We start from the raw sequence: 17774 nt of genomic DNA on the forward strand, positions 1-17774 counted from the left end.
GCGTGACTATCTGCGCAGCATGCAGCACCGATGTGAAGCGCAAACGTGCATTTAAGAACCCCCCCACCCATTAGAATTAACTGTACAAACACATCACGAGACACCAATTAGGATGTCCTCACACAAGACGGGTTTTTGTGTCAGACTGATGAAATGTGAGAGCACGAGGCCGTCGGTTTGCTGTGGAAACATCTCAGGAATAAAAACCAAAACCATTTTGAAATGTTGTTGATGTTGGTTTTTGTCGCGATGAATTCTGGGCATTCTTGCTCTGCCCTCTGTGGTCCTCCCAAACTTCTCGCAGCTTCATCAAGCTAAAATAAACGAGCACAACCGCGCCGGAAATGTGACGATTGGACCTAAAAAATAAAATTCCTAAACGTTAAAGACACCCGATGCTCTTATGACTGAAGCTATAAATTAAGAATGGACAGATAATGACACTGTCATACCTCACATTTAAAGAATAAGATCATCTTATTCAATCAAGGATGTTTGCATTTGTAAATGGAGCAAAGACAAACACATGTATTCATATTCCTGAAACCTGTAATTCGGATCAATATATTTAGGGACTTTATGTAATGATGAAACACTTTATAGTCTGAATTGGTGACATAAAATTAAAGTATAAAAGAAAAAGACTTTCAGCTAAATGATTTATTGTGAACACATTTAACGCTAGTTACAGCTGCAAGTGATTTGGGTTTCATTTGTTTTTTGCCCATTTTTGCCCTCAAAGAAAAGCTGTTCTGGGTTCTTCTGACGGTCTTTGACGAGATTATCCCACTTAAACCAGTTGAGAGTATTATTTTCTCCATATTCAGGGTCATAATCAGGTCAAAAAGTGACCCTTCGTCCCAGTCTTGATTCTTTGGAAGACAGAAACAGGTAAGAACGTGTAGGGATGGTGTTTGTGGAGGCTCAGATGCATTTCGGTGAACTCCAAACATGCTTCTTTTGTTATTTTCGTGAAGAAATGGCCACTTTTCTCACAAACATCATCTTTGCGGAGTGTGGACCTGTGAAATCTTTTTTTGTAGAGCTTTGCAGCACCTTCAAGGTCACATTTGACCTCTTCACCTCTCTGATGACAAGAATAAATGAAAACTCACCCGACTAGCCTGAAAACAAACTCAAGCAAAACATGGACAAAAACAGGATAAAACACAGGATGACACAACACTGAGGACCTGGAAAACAAAAGATAGAAACTTAACAGGACACAAACAGAAACTAAACTTTTATGGGGCCCCAGTAGAGAGGCTGAAGGTCCTCAACTGGCCTGCCCAGGCTTGAGTCCCGGCCTGAGGTCCTTTGCTGCGTGTCTGCCCCCTTCGTGTCAAATAAAGGCCACTGAGGACCAAAAACAGCCTTTACAAAAACAAGAATACAACAGAATATAGCTTGAACTGAATCAAAATAGAACAGAGACTAAACCAAGGCTCTAAAAAGAAAGAAATCAAGGCATAAAAACAAATAAATGTCCTTAAACTCAGATAAACCCAAACACTTTACTGCGTTATTGCTGTGCTTTCTACGACATTGTTGTGTTTTTGGTTTTGTTTTGATTGCCAACTGTAATTATGTTTCCTGAACCTTAAGGCCAGAGTAACTTTGGGTACTTTGACAAACCTAAATCACAAGTCTTGGATGGTTTTATGTTGAAGGTGCTCCCCGGAAGCTCCTCGCCACCCTAATCTCCAGCTCGACACCGGTAGATCCTTCACTGCCTCCATTCATTTCATTCGCACACAGTCGCATCCGAGCAGCGAGCCCTCCCCTCCTATTTCTCTCCGCCTGGAAAGATGGCTGCTCCGGCGGTGTTGAGGAGCTCTGGCCCGCCGCTCTGCCCGAGCTTCGCGGAGGTCTGCTCGTTCCTGGAGCGATACGGACCGGCGCTGGACCTTCCCGAGATGACTTTCCCGCAGATGGAGAGGTATCTGCGGGACACAACGACAGGTGAGAGGTCGGTGGCGGTGGTTTGTGGTTGGTGGTGGTGGATCGAAGAAGTGGTAGAAAGCTGCGACACTTGAAACCGAAGGAGAAGGGGGCCAACACTTCCACCACCACCACCACCATCGTGATGTTGATGTATAACGGTGAATGTTGTGTGTGAGACCCGGCAGAGCAGCATCACAGTCGGGGTTCAGGCAGTGAGCCGCGGCGTTAATTCACTGGTGGTGGCAAAAAAAATTTTGGCCCTGGTCAGAGACTGTTTTTGTGGACAGACAGCTAGTTTTAGTCATAGTTGCCAAGGAAACATTTGGGCAACTAAAAGACGCGTGCTAACGTGAAGCTAGCCCTCTTCTATATCCCATACTTTGGACTCTGTTGTGTGAAAGTTTTTGGAAACGGACACTGACGGGAGTACAGCATTTGGCTCGTTATCCCGCGGGCTTTTACTTTGTATTAAGTGACAAGTCGTCGATAATGTTGTCAGGGCTGATATCGATCTTTTAAACTTGATGTGGGAGCCATGATGCAGCCGTGCAGAGTGGCCACACACAGCCAACCGGTTAGCTCCGGAGTGTTGTCAGGTGTAATTTTTCACCGGCCTTGCCTCACAGGCAGTGGTGTCGGAATGACACCATTGTCCCCAGTGTTAAATGGGGACAGATGTGCGGTCACGAGGATTACATCGTCTCCTCGGACAGCATTTCGGACGGCTGTCAAAACCGTGCAAGAGATGTTCGTTCAAAACAGTGGATGTTATTTTTTGGCATAGGTAGAGAGGTAGTTAGATCTGCGCATGCGCGGTATTCACTCGCTGATGGCTAACTAGTTAGCTTTAACGATTCCGTTAAGTTTTTGATCAAAGTACATCACACAGGCGTCCAATTAATCCACCACTTCGTGTTCTATAACAAACGGATGTTTTAGAGTCTTATCTGTTTGTCGCAAACCGTGTTTCTCCGTCTTGCATCTTAACGAGCTGCTTAATGTGTGATTTAGCTCCGATAGCGCATAATTAGCCCTCAGAATAACGTAAACATGATGGTTAGTGTGTTTACTCTAGATGCTATGGTGATTATCAGATATTTTGTCAGGCGAAATTGACTCCGTTTTGCCTTGTTTAGATTAAGACTCTTTTTTGATAAGATAAGAATGTTGATTTCAGTCAAGCTTACAAGCAGAGAAACTGGAATTTCCTTCAGATTCAGAGGTTCCGTAACAGCCTCATATTAGACCACCCAAAAAGCCTAATTTAATGTGTTTTATTTGTTTGTTTTCAAGGCCACATAACTGTCTGGATTTTTAGTTATTATCATAATTAAACATTTAGACAGGATCTATTTTATGCTAACAGAAATGAAGAACTTCATAACTGTATTATAACAAGTACAATAAACAGACAAGCTCTTAAATACATAATATGTTGATATGATTAATACATAAAACCATTTAAATGCAGGGTTTTACTGTTTTGGTCGATTAAAGCCAGCAATTTGAACTGTAACTATAATAATTACTTTCAGAATGGATTTTTTCTTAATTAATATATCACTTTTTGTTAAATTCTAAATGATGTGTTGGATGCTGTCATAAGTGCTCTCAAATCTAATCACTTCAGCTGTCAGTTGTTCAGCTGTGCTTTTATCGAATATTGTGTCCCTTTAAACTGTAACTAAACAGATGATAGATGTTTTTCAGTTATGTGCAGAAATCTCCCTGGGACGACACAACATTCCTCTCATTGTAGTAAAGTTGAAAAATAAAGTAGAAACACTGGATTTAAATAGATTTAATTTGTCACATTTAACACTGATGTTTACACAGCTGTTTGCACTGGACCCGGGACATGTGACTTCTGATCTGAACAGCTAACATTAAAGTGGGAAAAAGTGTTTACAGAATATCAAATTAAAGATTTACCCGATAGATTCTCGCTGAGAAAGTAGCTGGCACCCATTTTATTTACATCTCTTAACCTTCTACTGTTATATTAGCAAGTTAAGAGCAGTTTTATTCGTACTTCCGAGTAGAGACTGCTTTGGAAAATACAGAAAACAGTGTCTGTTTATGGTTGTGATACATTTAAATAGCTCTATAAGTAGGTTGTAATGTGAAAAGTTTATTGTTCCAACAACTTCTCCATCATGATATTTTCCTGTTATCACAACATGCATTTTTATCACATTATATTAAAAAAATGATGTTTTGCAATACGATGTATATATTGTTGTAACTGATAAAATGTTGTTTGAACCGAAACATTTCACGTTATAACATATTTATGTGATCGTGACTTGATTAGGTTCTAGTTAAAGTTCATTTATTTAAAACTGGGAGATATCTCACATATCAAGTTTAAATATACAAGATTGCAGCTCAAAGCTAATTTTCATCTTTTGTTCCTTGGTTCGGTTGATGGTCCCTAATAAATAAGAATAAGTTAGATTAATAAAACAACAATAACAGACAAGTTACAGATTGTTTGGTAACAGAGTTAAGGGTTGAAAGTGCTCACATTGTGTGATATATCATCTATATTGAGAAAATCCAGCCTCTCCAAAGGTACTTTTCCTAAAGGGGACTGTGAAATCTCATCTAGAGCCAGCTCCAGTTGACCTGTTTGAGTTCTTTTTAGTACATTCTTGCAGTGGAGCTGGGGCTAGACCACGAACAATTTATAAACCAAAACAGAGTCGGTGCATTTAAGTGTTTTCCCCAATTAGCAGCTTGTGTTTCTTCAAGGTCTGACAGTGATGGTACGTGCCTTCAGTGTAGCTTTAGGGTCATCTTACAAACTGCCATATGTGACGTATCGCTGCATTAAAATATCACCCATCTGGCTCCAAAGTGAAGTTGTGTGAGTCAAAAAGTATTTCAATTCAAACTTTTTCCCCCCAGGTTAAAATCTAAAGACCTTCTTTAATGTCTGTTGATATGAGCAACAGGATTCCTCATATATCAAAATTTGAATGTTACAGTGGATGTAAATGCGCTCATTGCAAATACTAAATAACTCTAAAACAGTGAATTCGCGAGGACACATCAGGTAAATGAAGCCATGTTCATGTGCTGTGTATCATCAGCCTGAGACACATGGGGATATTCTGCTGTAATTAAGCTCCTTGGGTGTCGTCACACTGATAAACGCACGCATTCTGAGAAGGATTTCAAGTTATGAGGCTGTACAGAAGGAAGAATGAGTTCGATCCCCTTGAGGTGGCATGATTTCTCATTGATAAGCTCAAGGAGCACAGGAGGCTTCATAGATAACGGCTCAAATCCATTCAAATCTCCGCTTCAGTCTAACTTATACTGTCCCTCTGTTGTTGTGTGTCAACTCTGAACATTTAATAGTAACATTCATGTTTGAAAATTCAATTAGACTCGGTTCAGATTTATATATTTACCGCCAAATCACAACAAATGTTATCTCAAGTCACTTTGAAGAGAAAATAAAAGCTATCTGGGCAGCTGCTTACCTCTTCAGGCCAAACAAAAATCTGTATCCATTCCTTCTAAGTTGCTTTTCAAGAAAATCTGTCCTTAATTGTTTGAGTAATCGCACAAATAAACTGCAAACTAAATAACCTCATTAGTGTTATAAATGCATTTAAAAACTGTGTTTTCTGATGTAAACTGATAAAGAGAAAGAAAAAGAGTTAAAAGAAGGAAAAACAACAATTCAACCAGTGTTAAAGTTGACTTTAAGGGCTGGGTGACTGTGCTCCACTTCTAATGGTCATGTGTGTTTTTTAGTTCCCAAACCCCTGGTGGAGCTCCACGTGAAGCTGCTCAGGAAACTGGGGAGGTCTGTGACCACCGACCGCTGGGAAAAATACCTGGCGAAGGTGAGGAGCTTCTGCTTGACCTGGGAAAAGTCCACCTTTCTTTGGATGGAGCTCACCTCACACAGGAAACTCCAACCATATGACTTCCTGAATTCCTTCGCCCTGTAGGTTTGCCAGGAGCTGAACAGCACGTGGGCGTGGGAGCTGGAACAGAAGGGGTACCAGGAGATGTCGATGGAGTGCAAGTCCAGCATCCTGAAAGTATGACAGCGTGTAAACTGTGGCACCTTCTGTCAGAGCAGCGGCTCCGTTTCCATTCACCTTCCACACGTTTGTCTCCTCCTCAGTATCTCTGCGAGTGTCAGTTTGACGACAACCTGAAGTTCAAGATGGTGGTCAACGACGAGGACCCAGAGAAGATGAGGCTGCAGCCTGTGGGTCGGGACCGGCAGGGCTTGATGTACTGGCTTCAGCTGGACCAGGAGCAGAACATCCGGCTGTACACGGAGGAGCAGGATGACCTGGACGGATCCACCTGGAAGTGCATCGTCAGGTAGCTCTCCTGCTTTAACTTTCGTCAGTTCGGGCTTTTAGGCGAGATAAAAACATTCTGTGATTTCTTATCAGCTCACTGTCGAACCAAACTGTTTTCTCAGGAATCGTAATGACTTGGCTGAGGCTCTGGATCTGCTGAAGGCTCAGGTTGAACCGAACCAGAACCAGAACCAGAATCAGGAGCGGGACCAGACCCAGGCTGGATCCAGGAGCCCTGCCAGCCCTGCAGAGAAAGGCACGGGTTTGTTTCACAGACAGATACATCTGATCCAAGCTGCTGTCTAAACGGTTGAAGTTAAACTCAACTCACCTTAAAAAACGACAAAAAAGACCAAGATTGTTTGTTTGAAAATTATTTAATTCAAAGTTTGGGTTTAAACTTTCACTTTGTTTTGGTTATGATTCGTAGGGGACGAGGCCAAAAGTACCGAGGAACAGGCCGACAGTCCGAAGGTCGACCCTAAGGAAGAGAAACCCATAAAACAAGGTATCCGGGTTTTAATTCACATTTAGACATGAAAGAAAACTCATAGATGATCGTCGGTGTTCAGCGACAGGAAAACCAGAGGAGAAGGAAAATGGGATCCTCATTTTTTTAATAATATGAGCAGATTTCTGAATGGGCAACAGCACACAAAGTGACCACGAGCACAGACTTAGAAAGCAGAAGGAGGCGAAACAACAAAAAGATACACAGCAGGCCAGAAAGAACATCTGTAAAAAGTACAGCTGTCATTTGTCAGTTATTTAATGATCCTTCAATGATACAAGAAGGATAAAACTGACTTTTACTGATGGCGTTTTAACAGCCAAAGTGGCGGTGAGGCAAATGTCCCGCCCTGATCTCATCTGAGCTTCCCTTTCATGCTCATTTTGATCTGATTTTATTCTGCTCGAGCGCTGTTTCTTCTTGTTTGACGTTTCTTGGAGGATGGCTGTTCACTCCTTTTTGCTTTGCAGTGGTGAAGCAGGAGCAGACGCAGCCCGTCAAGCAGGAAAAAACCGAAGCTGAGGTGAAGGGCGAGAAGACCACCCAAAAACCGTCTGCCTTCGATAACCGTGTGAGCACGATCACCACCATCAAATCAGAACCGAGGGATGCTGACGCCCCCAAAAACGCTGTTTCCGTCGTCATGGCACCTCGTGTGAATCTGACAAAAATAAACAAGGAAGCAGAAGCGGAGAGGGCAGTCGTCAGGAGCAACCAGCAGGCTAAGATACCACTGAAGAAGAGGGATCTCAAGCTTGCAGATAGTTTCCATAGTAACCACCTCAACAATAGTAACAGCAGCAGTATAATTGTTTGCAATCCCTCGGTGATCCAGAGCAAAGACGATCGTGGAAGAGATGGGAAGCTGCTCAACTCTTCAGCGCCTGCAGGCGGTCCAGCTGCTGCACAACAGCCGCAGCAGCAGCTGGTGATCACTGCATCACGGCAAGAACTGACCAATGGGAGAGCATCTCTCATCCAGCCTCATAAAGAGGGACAAAATGGAGTCATTGGGGTCATCGGTCAAGTTGGCGTTGTTGGTCATGTTGGAGTTATCCGCAGCCCGTCTGAGCTTCACAGAACCCCCGGTGCTGAGCATCAGGAGCAAAATGGGCCGAGCTCAGAACCATGTTTGAGTCTGGAGGAGGATAAGGAAGTGAGCCGGCAGTCAGTGCTGGTAAGGAAAGCAGTTACCGAGGGCGAGGCGCCAACAGCAGCCGCCGCTCCTGCTCCTCACGCAGCGACGGAGGCTCAGACACCTAAAAAACCGTCACTGTCATCGACAAAACCCGATGAAATCCCTGAAGTTACAGAAAGAAAAGAGGATGCTGTTGGTTTCTCCTCCCTGTCTCAGTCCACAGAGGAACTCCAGAGGCAGACTGTGGAGGACCAGGATAAAAAAACAACAGAAGAAGAGTCTGACAAGGGGAAGGATACTGAGCAGAGCAGCTGTCAGCAGAAGGATGAGGCATCAGAGCACCTTGGTGCATCATTAAGTCAGAATGATCCAGAAGAGAATGCAAGCAATTTAGGAAAAGTGGATGGAGAATCAAGGAGTGCTGCTTCACCGCTTAAAGTAAACAAGGCGGATAAAAAGGACCGCCAGGGGGAAGGGGTCAATGGTGGTTTGGCAGGCCAGGGCACTGGGTTTGAATCGGAGGAAAAGCAGGGGCCCCTGGAAGAAGCCTCCTCTGAGCTCCAGAAAGAAGGAATCAGGTTGAAGATCAAGATCCCCCCCCATCGGAGAAACAAGCTGAAGGGCAAAGGAGGAAAGGAGGAGGAGAAAGACAGAGAGCAGGAGGTGCAGGAGGAGGGAAGGCCTCTGAGGAGGTCAGCACGGATATGCAGGTATGAAACAGCTAAAACTGAAGAAGAACAGATGATAAACTCTACATGTCTTCATCCATTTTACTCTCAGCTTCACTTGGTTTGATTCTCACCATAAATTCACCTCATCTGCACCTCTTTTCTTGAAGATCCTCTGCTTTGCCAACCTGCAGGCCAAGCTCGAAGGCAGCCGAGAGCCAGAGAAAGAAAGCGCAAAGGAAACAGGCGCTGCCTGCCAGAATAAGGGAAGAGGAGGAGGCCGAGGACGAGGAAGAGGACGAGGAGGAAAGCTCAGCCGCGAAGAAAGACAGTAAAGCTGAACCTCCTGGAAACATTAGGAAGCAAAGGGTAAACAGTTCCCTGTAAAACACCAACTGAACACAGACATTTTGAATTAATCTCTGCTCTTTTTGTTGTTTCTCACCTTTGAAAGTCTCTCTGTTGCATTTCGTTCAGGGTAAACGGAGGCACAGGCGCCCCCGATGGTCGAACATCCGCTCAAAGAGACGCAAACTGAACGAGGGAGGAGAGGTGGAGGACAGGCGGAGGAAACGAGGAGAGGACGAGGGTGAAGGTGGGAGCGACTCGGAGGAGGAAGAATCCTGTAAATCAGAGGAGATTCCCAGTGAGGACGCCTGCAGTCACTGTGGCCTTCCCAACCACCCGGAACTGGTGAGCATAGAGCGTTTCACCACACAAATATGACTTCTGCTGTGCACTCAGAGCAGAATTAAAGAACCTGGGGATCGAACCACCGGCCTTCCACATTCACAGATACTCTCTCCTGAATCTGAGGCACAGCGGCCCATGTTTAGGACTTCATCCGTTTCTATAAACAGCGCCGCCTTCTCCACTTTGAAATTGTGCATTTTTTAGGTGACTAAAACTTTGTTTGTTTACTTTTGGTGTAAAGTTTTGAAAAGTTGTAGCAATCAATAGTACAAAGGTCCCAAACTCCTCCCCGTGAAGTGTTAACACATCGCGTCTCTCTGTCAGACCTGGATGAAAGAGTAACCAACTCCAACTGGACTGTTCTGCACAGCGTCAACAGCCGGTGACCTCATTAATGTTCAGAGGTGTGGAGGCTGGTAAAGAGCTAATGCTCAGGATGCATCGATATTTAGGAATATAGATCGAAAGTGGCCTCCAGTGCACAATAGAAAACATGAAGCACCTGCTCGAGAGTCAGCGTTTGACCTTTCTGGGCTACTGTAGTAACAGTGGAACATGAGTTTTGGATATTTATTGCTAAATTTTCCGGATGCTCGTGGTTTCTGGAAAATGATGACGCACAGTCACACGTTGCTGTAGGTCGCGGCGCTGCTGAAAAGAAAAGATCCCTGCCAGCCAAACAGTGGCTCAGGAGGAGGAGGAGCAGTGTCGCTAAACGGTGGGTCGATTCCCGGCTTCTCCAGACCACACGTTTAAGTGTCCTTGGGAAAGACACTGAACGCCACGTGGCCTCTGAGGCGTCCATCATTTTGTGAATGTGTGATAGAGGAGAAGAGCACTACATGGCCTTCTATGAGCATTAGTGAGTGAATATGGTTTGTAGTTTAAAAGCTCTTAATTGTTTAATGCCCTGCTAAATTTCATCCGACCTTTGCTGGTTGGAGCCTCCCAACACGGACAATGTTCAGCTGATTCCACTTAATACTGGATCGATTAGCTTTAATAACATACTCAATCACAAAGATGAGGAAAAAAACACAACACTTTATAAATGCCCTGCAGAGTTCTGCATATGCAGCTTGTTGCTACTTCATGCCATAAGAAACAGCTGATGATGATGATGATGGAAGCAGGTCTTTGAGTGTCTTAACCGTTGGGTTTATAAAGTTTATAAACTTAATTCAAGTGCTTTTTTTGCTTGAGTAAATAATGCTTCTCACGACTGGTGGAGTAAACATCACTGGGGGAAAACTTCAGAGTCTGAACGTTTACAGACGGAAACTCACCGTAGTGAGGAGGAGGAGGAAGAGCGCCTGCTCTGCTGCATCTGGGATCTGAGGGAATGTTCAGGAGAGATGCTCTTCTGTGATTTCCCTCATCAGATCAGAGCACTGGAACGGTGATCAGGGGTTCTCTATCGGCCAAAACCCAAAAACAAAACGTACTCGGCTGAGCAGAGTTCCTGAGGGCCTCTTGACATTTTTCTCTCACATTAGCTGAAGATGGCCGACTTGTTGCCTACTTCAGTGTTCTGCTGAAGATATTTCAGTGTGTACATACTTATGAGTGTGTGTGTGCGTCCTCAGATCCTGCTGTGTGACTCCTGTGACAGCGGGTACCACACGGCCTGCCTGCGGCCGCCGCTGATGCTCATCCCAGATGGAGAGTGGTTCTGTCCACCCTGCCAACATGTAAGATGGATGTAAATGCAGGCAGATTGTGTAGATTTTGTTTTTTTGGATGTAAATGCAGGCAGATTGTGTAGATTTTGTTTTTTTGGATGTAAATGCAGACAGATTGTGTAGATTTTGTTTTTTTGGATGTAAATGCAGGCAGATTGTGTAGATTTTGTTTTTTTGGATGTAAATGCAGGCAGATTGTGTAGATTTGATTTTTTTGGATGTAAATGCAGGCAGATTGTGTAGATTTTATTTTTTTGGATGTAAATGCAGGCAGATTGTGTAGATTTTATTTTTTTGGATGTAAATGCAGGCAGATTGTGTAGATTTTGTTTTTTTGGATGTAAATGCAGGCAGATTGTGTAGATTTTGTTTTTTTGGATGTAAATGCAGGCAGATTGTGTAGATTTTATTTTTTTTCTGTACTCTTTCAGTACTTGGTAGAAAGTTTTTGTACTTTTGAGAGTGTTTCAATTAACAAAAGATGCCAATGTGGACACAAAGAAGAAATATCAGGTCCAAAAAAAAGCTTTTAACCTTGTAGACATATGATTTAAACGTCTGATGGAGATGGATTTGTGTTTTTCTGTTTTCAGAAGCTGCTGTGTGAGAAACTAGAGGAGCAGCTACTGAATCTGGACAGCGCTCTGAAGAAAAAAGAGAGAGCAGAGAGGAGGTGGACACCCGCCTGAACAACACGCCGGACTTTTGTACTAATTAAAAACAGTTCGGGGACTAAATAAAAATTAAATGCATCTTTTCTTGTGTTTCCAGGAGGGAACGGCTGGTGTATGTGGGGATCAGTGTGGAGAACATCATTCCTGTGAGGAAACCAGAGCTTGATTTCATTTTCCTCCTTTCACCACACGATCAATATCAGCTTAAATGTTCACATTCTTCATAGAGTTGTGCTCAAAATTGGGGAACAATCTAATTAGTTTTGAGCATCTGTCTGTTTAAACAAATCTTCTTGTTTATGATTCTTACTGAAGGTTTGAGAAATTCGGATTTCCATCTTAGAGTAAAAAGTTTGCTAATGTGGATTAAAGCAAACTCAGTGTTTGTTGTTGTTTGTTCCGACGTGTAACGCTGAAAACTCTCTGTAGGAGGGAGATGAGGAGGAGGAGGAGAAGTCTTCAAAGAAGAAAGATCCCAAGAAGATGAAAAATCTCGGGAGGAGATCAACCAGAACCAGGAAGCACATCAGCTACCGGTGGGTGTGGTTCGGTGGCGGCGGGAAGTGGGCTGTTTGATATTCTTAAGGTGTAAAAAACGTGCAGAATGTGCTTCTTTTCACACTTTAGGGCAACATTCGGATTTACTTTTACAGTGAATCGTACTGCGGATGTAAAAGATAAACATGGTTATGGTCAATGTGACATTTTAAATGAATCTGCCATTTAAAATGTGAGGAGAAATAAATCAGCTTCATGAAGAAAATGAAACTGTTGCAGGTTTGATGACTTTGATGACGCCATTGACGAGGCCATTGAGGAGGACATCAGAGACCTCTGTGATGGTGAGTGCACCATCTGAAGTTCAGAGAAAGGGGAATTAAAGCTTTAAAAACACTTCTATCATTGTTTTAGATCGGTTTTAAAAAATCTTTCAGGCCTGTTTTTCATTTGATGTAAGAGCAAACTTTTGAGGGCTTGAATTGTGACTCAGGGGCAGGGAAGGGTCAAGAAATCACCTCCATCCTGTCGGAGGACAGCAAGGAGAGCCAACGGCCAATCAGAAGCCAAACTCGTGCCGCGAGGAACAGGAAGAAACGGAGACTGAACGACCTGGAGAGCGACAGCACGGCAGCAGAGAGCGAAGACGAGTTCATGCTCAGCAACAGGTCACACTCAGAGTTTTACCCAAAACTTCTCTTCCCTTTACTCTCTCCGCCACGTGTCTTATTCCCTTCTCCTCCTCTTCCCCTCACAGCTCAGAGGACGAGGAGTTTGGCGCATCGGGGGCCGATTATGATGAAGAGGAAGACGAAGATGCGGGCAGCGACGTGGGCAACTGGGACAAAGGGGCCCGCCACAGACGGGAGGTGAAGGAGGTGCCGAAACACAAACGGATGAGGACTCAACGCAGGGGCAGGAAACGGCGGCGGAGATGCCCCACGGAGGAAGAGGAAGAAGAAAGCGAGGAAGAGATGGGTGAGTGGATGAGGAGCGGACACCGATTGTGTGTAATTGAACAGAAATGTTGAATGAAGTCGATGGACTAGATTAGAGCAAATAAATTAAGATCGTCAGCTTCGTCACGTTTTTAAGCCTCAGGACAGAAATGGTGGAAAGAAATGTCAAAAAACCCAAATAAATGCAGGTTACTTTCTGACTGGTTCACAACAGACTCTGATCAGTTCAGCATGACTGACAGCGACACTGACAAAAAGAGGCGGGGTCTCAGGCGGGGCCAGCGCCAGCAGGTCAACTACCGCGAGACGTCGGAGTCATCGGACAACTCCAGGGCCTCCGCCACCAAGCAGAAGGCGAAAGCCCGTGGAAGACCACGCAAGGAGCATCTCTCGAGCGACTACAGCGACGGTTAGTGCCCCCTTTTTTCAGCTTTTAAAGAAGAAACGGGCTGTAATCGGAGTTTTGACTTCTTTTTTCTCTTCTTTAGTGTCGCTTTCTTCGAAAGACTCAGATGAGGAGGATTATGAAGAAGAGGAGGAAGATGACCAGAGGAGGAGTGTGAACAGACGGAAAAGAGAGGAGAAAGACTTCCGGAGAAGCAGGACAAGAGAGAAGAGGAGAAGATATGAAGATGAGGAGGACGAAGGGGAAAGAGGGAGGCGGCTGAAGAGGACACAGCTGGAGAAGGGGGACGACAAAGACAAGCAGAGGAGGTTAATGAGGACGGGCAGAGAGGAGGAGGACCTGGAGAAGATGGGCAGGGGGAGGAGGAGAGAGATGCTGTCGCTGCAGCGGCGCAAACGTCTCGCTCAGATGCTGCAGAAACGGCGGCCTTCAACAGACGAGGAGGACGAGGACGAGTCGGAGGACTCCGAGTCGTCATCAGAAGAGGATCGTCCGATCCGCAAAAGACTCAACCGCATCGACTCGGATGACGACGACGAAGAAGACGATGAGGATGAGGATGAAGAGGATGGAAGACAGATGACCAAAAATTCTTCATCGGCGGAGAGAAGAGCTGAGGACAAAAACGACAGCGACGCTCAGGAAAAGGGGAGGGGCCGCAGCCTGTCTCCGTCAAACGGACATTGGACCTCCAGAGGCCCAGCGAAGCCTGGGGCCGGGAGTCCCGCTTTGCCCAGAGACAGTGCTGGTTCAGGCAGGCAGGGCAGGAACAATGGCCCCTCGCATCCAGAAGAAGAGGAGGAAGAGTGGGAGGACCAGTCGGACTCAATGAACTCTGCCCAGAGCAGTCCGCAGTCATGATGGCTGCGTTTGTGCGAATAACGCTCGCTTCTTTGTTTCAGTTTTTTCTTTCAGCCACAAACCACCTTTGAAACTGGATATCACTCTCACCCCCCCCCCTCCCCTCCCCTGTTTATATTGTAGTAGAGTGCTATCACCGGACCAAAAGCCTCCTGACAGCAGGACTGGCAGCTCGTCATGTCTCAGTGGACGCATTCAGACGCCTCTCCCTGAGTCGCGGACTTCTCTCTGACTGGTCCAGGAGATAACAGCAGATTTATCCCATCTGAGCCTGATGGAGTGGGACGCAGGAGTTAGCACGTCATCGTTCTCATAGCACTTAATAACCTGCCGCCAAGGAGGGTGTCAAACTCAACACTTTGCGTCAGAAAAGACGACACAAAATTTCCGATAATGCCGAGGATGCTCAGCTTTTCCAGGCTAATGTGTTCACAAATGGATTTTTGGGTTTTGCTGCTCGGACAGAACAGTACATTTCAAGCTTAAGGGAGTTGTAACTGTTATCAATCTCTGATATTAAATTGGCTTATCTATCAATAAAACAGTCGGCAGACTGATTGAAAATGAAAATAACTCAGATAACCTGTCATGAACGCTTTTTTCCAGGCTGCAGAGTGGCTTCATTCACGAGGATCGCCTGAACAATGAGTTTCAAGTGTGAGCAGAAAATATCCCGACATGATGCCACGAGCTTGTTAAAAAATAAAATTGATCTGCTCGTCCATTTCAATCGGAGCCACAGGAGAATATTTCTGATCCAAAGTGTTCGCCCACTTTGTCCACGTTTGCTGTACATACTTTGCCTGTACGCTGTCCCTTGTAAGATAATAGATGTTCTGTTTTCTTAGTTCTCTTGTAAAATATAGTGTTATATTTTCTATATGAAGGTGAGGAGGAGAGATGTTGCTGCAGGTGATGTGCAGATCGGTCAGCTGTGAGTCCATCAGCGTGTTTTGTTTGAGATTCTGCTGTGGAATAAGACGAGCCGCGTGTCTTCATGAGGTTTTTAAACTTTGTTGTGCCGAGAGAAGGAACAAAGCTTTATTTTTTTGTTCGAGGCTCAGAGGAGGAAGATGAACACTGATCACGAGTCAGGCAGCTGTTGAGTTTGTTTTCTCGGCTTCTGGATAAACGTCACTGTCAGGATTTACCTAAAAAAAAATAAAGACTTTAACATTAACTCCATCCTGTCAAATCAGTGCTTCATAAGAAGAGGCTCCACTCGTCTTATGGGGGCGTTGCCTTGAGTTTGAGCTGAAACAGACGATTAAACTTTGATCATGTGTTTGTCAAACTTTAATTTTTACAAAAAAAGCAAAAGCCAAGTCAGTATTAAAGGAGTTCCGAGTGAGATGTGGTTTCCTCTAATAGTGAACGTTATAACTTATGATGCGTATCGACGGGGGGGTCATTTTAAATTGGTTAAATCTAAGAAAGCTGCTCAAAGTCCTGCTTTGTGCTGTTTGTCAGAGAAACTGCAGACAGAGCAAAGAAAGCCACAACAAAGGTTTCTGACTCATTATTCATCATCATTTACCTTTTCTTTAATTCCATTGCTCATAAAATCAGTGGCTAAGCTTTTTTATCTTAAATTTAAGAGCATTTTAAATCATTAACGTCAGAAACATGAGCAAAGTAAAACTGGATTCTCAGGCTTTATATTCAGCGAAAGTTGTTTTTTTTGTGATTTTTTTACATTTGACAGTTTGAGAGTCCAAACGGGAGCAAAACCCAGCTGAGGTCGCCACTAATATTTCATTTTAAATCGTCCTCCAGACAATTTACAAACCCAGTTTCAATGTAATCTAGTTTGAAGTTTGCCGAGTGCAAATAAAACCTTAAAAAAAAGATTAGAGGCAGGTTGGTTTATTGAGTTCTTGCTAAACTTTACTCACATATACAGAAGTTAAACCTTAGTTTTATCATTATAATTTCACCTGTTGCTCATTAAAGAATCTAAAACGGTCACAAAGAAAGTTGTTTGAACTGCTTCTTTTATATAAATTCAAAAGGTCCAAGTGAGACTTTTCAACTAATCATAGTAATAGATCAAAATGTAAAACATTAAAAAAAATCTTTGAGTCTAATCAGGAAAACTATGAAAATCAGCCAATTTCTGTGTAAATTAGGTTAAGCTTTCCTCACAGAAGCCTACAAGGAAAGAATGATATTTTGTGGGATCTTGGCCTTGTTTTCTCATGTTTTTTTTGGCTCAGACTGAAAGAAAACCTTTAATGGTTGGTTTACCACCCATTTAATCACCAAAATGTTCTTTCAGGTACTTTCCTGTGGTTCAGCTGTTGTTAGAAAACATGCTTTAGACCGAGTCTTGCTAACTTCTAATCACGTGTCGTCCTCTTTTTTTATATATAAAAAAAATAATAATAAAAAATTTTAAAAATCGCTTCAATGCAGAAGTTTAATACGATCATTTCAGCTGCTTTGGAGGAGTTTCAAGATCCTCCGACACAGCAGCTGGACATCCGAGTCAGTAACAGCCTCCACCGACTCTTTAAAGTCACATGAAGCACCTCGCCTGTTTCACCAGTAAGAACAGGTCATTGTGTTTTTATGCCACCTTTTAACAGTCAGTCCACTGTTCTGTGTTTCGCCGCCGTGGCAGAATCTGTTGGTTTTAAAATGTTCAAACTGGCACCACTGGATGTGAATGCAGCTCCTTTCATTTCTCTGTTGTACTGTTACTGTAGTACTGCTGTAACATAAATGTTTTCTAAGTTATTAAAACCAACATCCCAGGCACCTCCTCAAAACACACCGAGTCTGTGTCTTTTTCTTATTCTTGAAATGATCAAGATGATGTGGAAATCCCCACAAGTGGTGGATCGTTTCAGATTGTTGTCTTGTCTTGTATTTACGGGCTTTAGTTTTCTGTAAGGTACCATGAATAAATGTTCTCTTCAGGCTACATTTCCAGAAGTTTCCACCTGAAATGTCACCTGCAGGAAACATTCTTGAAGAGAGATTTTAAAAAGAAGAAAATATCCTTCAGTCAGAGACGTCTGATCCACACTCTTTAATAAAAAAATAGATAAGTAGTGATTTCACCACAAAAAGTGAATCATTTTTGATATTTGAATAAGGAAACAAGTTTGTTTACTCTGGTTAGATTTGCAGAATGTCATCATTTGGTACCTACAGCTGCAGTGTTGGCTCCGCCCACACCACCACCATAACAGTAAATCTCCGTGTGAACCCTGCACACGTACAGCCACACGTGGAGTTTATTATCGTATTGAAGAGGCCAGAAAGACGCCATCAAAAGTCCACAAACATGTCAAGCGCCCTTCAGTCAAAACGGTGTGTCGTGGCGTTTCCACCGTTGTGGACTCTGCGTTCGGGACAGTTTCACATAGTTTTAAATTTCTCTACTGTTGCTTTAACTCAA

At 43.7% G+C, this 17774-nt stretch overlaps 1 protein-coding gene across 3 annotated transcripts; it reads left to right on the top strand.

Annotated features, from left to right (window-relative positions):
- The first annotated feature begins 1743 nt into the window (after nt 1-1743).
- On the top strand, nt 1744-17139 carry rsf1a (remodeling and spacing factor 1a). Of its 3 annotated transcripts, none has more exons than XM_072392019.1 (18): nt 1744-1962; nt 5713-5804; nt 5913-6005; nt 6092-6297; nt 6401-6540; nt 6709-6786; nt 7260-8637; nt 8766-8964; nt 9073-9288; nt 10875-10979; nt 11564-11643; nt 11742-11790; nt 12074-12180; nt 12422-12486; nt 12636-12810; nt 12900-13120; nt 13316-13510; nt 13590-17139. In XM_072392019.1, the coding sequence occupies exons 1-18, from the start codon at nt 1809-1811 to the stop codon at nt 14366-14368; spliced, it is 4332 nt and encodes a 1443-aa protein (XP_072248120.1). In that variant the 5' UTR covers nt 1744-1808; the 3' UTR covers nt 14369-17139. The 3 variants fall into 3 exon arrangements, with proteins under 3 accessions (XP_072248120.1, XP_072248122.1, XP_072248121.1); XM_072392021.1 differs by having other exon boundaries at nt 8790-8964; XM_072392020.1 differs by having other exon boundaries at nt 6401-6534.
- The last annotated feature ends 635 nt before the right edge of the window (nt 17140-17774 follow it).

Source organism: Leuresthes tenuis, unplaced genomic scaffold (genome assembly GCF_036924035.1).
Source record: "Leuresthes tenuis unplaced genomic scaffold, fLeuTen1.0.hap1 SCAF_9, whole genome shotgun sequence".
NCBI classification, from domain to species: domain Eukaryota; kingdom Metazoa; phylum Chordata; class Actinopteri; order Atheriniformes; family Atherinopsidae; genus Leuresthes; species Leuresthes tenuis.

What these genes read in the sequence shown, in the direction of transcription:
- rsf1a (XM_072392019.1), top strand. Translation starts at nt 1,809, where the DNA reads ATGGCTGCTCCGGCGGTGTTGAGGAGCTCTGGCCCGCCGCTCTGCCCG. An exon ending in TCTGTCCACCCTGCCAACAT is followed by an intron (nt 10,980 to 11,563) that starts GTAAGATGGATG and finishes TTCTGTTTTCAG; the next exon opens with AAGCTGCTGTGTGAGAAACT. An exon ending in AAAGAGAGAGCAGAGAGGAG is followed by an intron (nt 11,644 to 11,741) that starts GTGGACACCCGC and finishes TTGTGTTTCCAG; the next exon opens with GAGGGAACGGCTGGTGTATG.